This window comes from Anneissia japonica, unplaced genomic scaffold (genome assembly GCF_011630105.1).
Source record: "Anneissia japonica isolate Jap-2015-1 unplaced genomic scaffold, ASM1163010v1 scaffold904_len716149_cov161, whole genome shotgun sequence".
Lineage (NCBI taxonomy): Eukaryota > Metazoa > Echinodermata > Crinoidea > Comatulida > Comatulidae > Anneissia > Anneissia japonica.
In genome coordinates, this window is record NW_022683714.1 from 309,767 (window position 1) to 313,963 (window position 4,197).

Here is a 4,197-nt window from a genome sequence, read left to right on the forward strand (position 1 = left end):
ATCAACAAAAACATGAGACACAAAATATAATTCAAAGTATTTATTTACAGTACTGCATTCATCCACACTATCAATAATGTGTTTTCCGCGCTTCGTGCGACTTGTAAAAGCGCAGCTAAAGCGGCAAGCGCGCTATGCAGACGTGCACTTTGCGGGTTGTTCTATTCTTATTTTTTACATATCATCTTCAGATGATGACACACCTTCATCTGGCACTGGGCATGTAACATCTTGCCTTCCATCTTGAGCACAATATTGCCGTATTTCATTGAATAGATAATGTTTTCGTTTAGTCGATAATCCAGGTGGCGTTATCACAGGTGGATATTCGGCAGGAGGCAAGTCATGGCCATTCTTTAACAGTTGGAAAGCGATCTCCTCTGAATCAGAAAATTTCTTCATAAATATTACTCCAGGGTTTTCGCAGTCAAATCTAAAGCAATGCGATGACTTTATGTTTGGTACAGCTTTAAAAAATTGTGTCAGGAATGACTTCCAGTCCCTAGTAGGTACATAGACCACTCCTGCCTCATTTCCCACAAGCTGAGGTACATTTACTTCAGCTGTTGTTGCCCTTCTACAGCAGTCAGCAATATCATTTAAGCATGAAACATGCGAGGTACGATACTGTTGCTTAAACAGTCCAAAGCACCAGTCTGGGGCAAACTTAGTGTGGCCTGCTACCAGAAATTTAATGCCAATCCGCTTGTGTAAACCATGCAGTGTTCTCCAACACAAGTACGCCATCATTATACGATTTTTATTTTGACCACTACAATTATCACAATGGAGAAGAAGATGCTGTTATCCTAAACCGTAGTGGTCAAAATAATGATCCATGAAGGACACAACTGAGTTGGAGCCCTTACCAGTGGTCACACTCTCATCGATCAAAAAGTTCACCTGCTTAGTGACACCCTCACAGTGCACGCCGAATACACCACATTTGCGAGCAGTCAGAAAAAATGTTGGGCCAGGCTGCTCCGGGTCGTTGGGGAAAAACACCTGAAATGAAAATAAAATAATTGCATTAAAAAAAATATCTGCGCTATAAATTCATGTGTTATCATTTGCAAAATGTTTCAGAACCAGTCTCACGAAGCTGGTAAGAGCACCGTGGATATCATGTTATTGTTGAAAAAAAAAAAAAAACAGGTATAAAAAGGTGGAAGGATCAATTAAAGCAAGTAATTGGATTTAACTTTATATAATATTAATAATAATAATAATAATAATAATAATAATAATAATAATAACAATAATAATAATTTAAAACACCAGTACCTGTTGGGCATAATCAAAACTGTAGTGCATTGCACCTTGGCGAGAGCATTGGTCATGTTTTCCAAGGTCTGCAGGATCCTGATCAACAGATACTTTTGCATCGGCCGACTCCAATTGGTATAGCTTCCTTTCCTGCTGCACAACCCGCAGATGCTCCTCTTGATCTTTAAGAAGTTGTTGTTTCTCAGCAAGTGTTTGATTCGCTGACTGGTAGACCTTGCGGTTGTTTTTTTGGCAGGTCCAGCATAAATCTGTACGTGGCTTTGTCGTACGAACATAGGGGCAGTAGGCATTCCACGAATTATAGAATGATGATCTCCCCAAAACATGATACTCTAAAAAGAGAAAGGGTTATGTTTAATGTAATTTTTTAGACTAAATATTTCAGTTACATTGCAGCATCTAGAATATGGTGGTCAACACAAAATATTGATATCCTTTTGAGCTGAAAAATAATTAAAAAAATTAATTTTTGTTTAAAAGCATGGAATGTTAAAAACCATTAAAATATATTTTGTAATTACCTTTCCCATCTGGGCTTGTCATTTCTTGTAACGCCTTTTTGTAAAGCCTCCAAACCTTTGCTTTGGTGACATTGCATGGCAAAAGTCTTGTTCGGGGGTCAGCACTTTTAAACCCAGGAACACGGCCAGGTATTACGAGAGCATGGACTTCAGCATAGCCTGTGATAAACTCCACAGCACGTTTGTGGTCCTCTCCGCTGAACTTTCTAGTGTTATTTCCGCAACCACCAGACCTCTTTGTTTTCAACTCAATACCATTCGATAGGTAATGCTTGACTAATGCTGTCAATGTTTTATCACTCATCCTACATTATCAAAAAAGATAGATACATATACTGTCAGATTACCATTCATACATAAAAAAGAACATTATGAAACTGTTACATTGTAATCAATAAATTAGAATAATACAACATTACTTACATATGAATAAAACAGAATACATCTCTGCACACTTTCAATCCATCAACAAAGTAGCCAATACTTGTACGTCCACGTTTCCGGTTTTTGTTAATTTTCTTTGAAGATTCTGTTAATTCAGATGTCCGGACTCCACCACTAGAAATCTTTCCTAGTAGGAACATGCACTTCTGGTCTGGAGTTAATGCGTTTATTTGGCACCGTACCTGGAAAATCCACTCATCCAAAAATTTATGGCTGCAACCCATTCCTGCGTATGGTTTCCGACACCTACACTTCTTTGTTCGAATGTTTTCCATTTCCTGTAATGTTATCATAATATTATTATTAATGTGATTGTAATACAGCAAATTTTGCTTTCGTTACCTTTAAACTGATACAACTATAATTACGATTAGCACAAGCAAAGTATCTTTATTACCACTGCCATTCAAAGTACTGTATTTGCCGAAGCAACGGACAGACACCCCGCTAATATAGAATTGTGTGCAATTTGACAGGCCAGTCAGTGCTGGGACAGTAGTTGGTACATTTTATGCAATCAACATTACTTTAAATTTTAGGCCACACTAGGCCTACCAACTGTGATTCACCCTGTCAGTAAGGATGGGTTGACAATATTTAATCAATAACCATTACTTGTTATAATTAAGACGAAAATTGTAGGCCCACTCGACTCGCTTGGATAAGCCTAAAAAATTAACTAGGCCTAGGCCTAGACAGGCCTAAGCTGACTTGTTTATTCGTTAATATTGATAAAAATAAAGAATTCCTACCTTCTCATCACTTTCTGACATACTGCAGTTGAAACCACTATTTCTCAAAAAATTATCCCCCGCAAGATCACCAACCATATAGCTTTCATCCCCTTCCTCCTCCCAAATTTCATCTTGGATATTTACATCAGGGTGATCATCGTCGTCAACATTGTCATCACCATCTTCGGCTTGGCCAGCATCGTCGTCACTTTCATTACTGGATTGTTCATCCTCATCCTCAGTATCGGTGTCGTTTTCATCTTCAATCGGATCATCAAAATAATCTTGTATCATATTTGATAATAATACTTGATCATTTTCCGATAAACGAAGGCATTTCGCATCATTAATTGCATCGGCAATACGTGAAGCAGCTGACTCGGAAGACATGACGCTTGTGTTTACATCGCTGTCACGCACGTTGCTCTGCATGCTTTAGTAGTCTGGATCATGAAGAGACTAATTTTTTCGGCCTCTCGACCAATGAGAAGGCTTGATACAAGCTTGACAACCATTGTTTACAGAATTTACATAAGAAATTCACGAGATACACTATCCTTTATTGGTCAGAAAATGAATATTTCAAGAGAGAACCAAAGATTAACCAATCAGAAACATTTATATGTATATACTAGGCAGATCTGACGTCAAAGCCAGGTCAAAAGCCATTCACAATGGAAGATACAAGCATGTGAAAACAGCGATGATTTCTCCGATTTTCCGATCTCTAAGATGGGTTTTCGGAGAGCTAGCATCATTTCTTGGATACATACTCAAAATAAAATGCTTAAATTATGTATTTAGAGAAATCAGATTGCCATGAAACCTCGTATAATGTAAGTTTATTAACTGATCATTTCATATACACAAAAATCCCATTTTACCAAACCTAATGCATTTTCACCTATTTTAGCTCGTAACACAAAACTACATAATTATGCCGACTTTACGGCCCGTTTGTGATGGACGGTCACAATTGTACACGTCATTATTGCTAAAGGTACGGTAAATACTCAAATATTTCAAGGCACAACACTAATTTGCATCGATTCAAAGTCAGTTTAAATATACAGATTTTAATAACCTATACTAAAAGGTACAACATTCCACATTCCTCCATCATTCACATACACACCAAGACCCACTTAATGGCAGTCAGACTCATGGGGGTCTGTCTCAAGCTCCCATGCTTAAGGACCAAAATGTAATAT

General features: G+C 37.7%; 1 protein-coding gene across 1 annotated transcript; it reads right to left on the reverse strand.

Annotated features, from left to right (window-relative positions):
• Window positions 1-25: 25 nt before the first annotated feature.
• LOC117100916 lies at window positions 26-3,954 on the reverse strand. The gene is made up of 5 exons (XM_033240765.1): window positions 3,005-3,954; window positions 2,232-2,530; window positions 1,809-2,113; window positions 1,285-1,619; window positions 26-1,005 (listed from the first exon to the last, which is right to left on the reverse strand). The coding sequence occupies exons 1-5, from the start codon at window positions 3,416-3,418 to the stop codon at window positions 805-807; spliced, it is 1,554 nt and encodes a 517-aa protein (XP_033096656.1). The 5' UTR covers window positions 3,419-3,954; the 3' UTR covers window positions 26-804.
• Window positions 3,955-4,197: the final 243 nt, after the last annotated feature.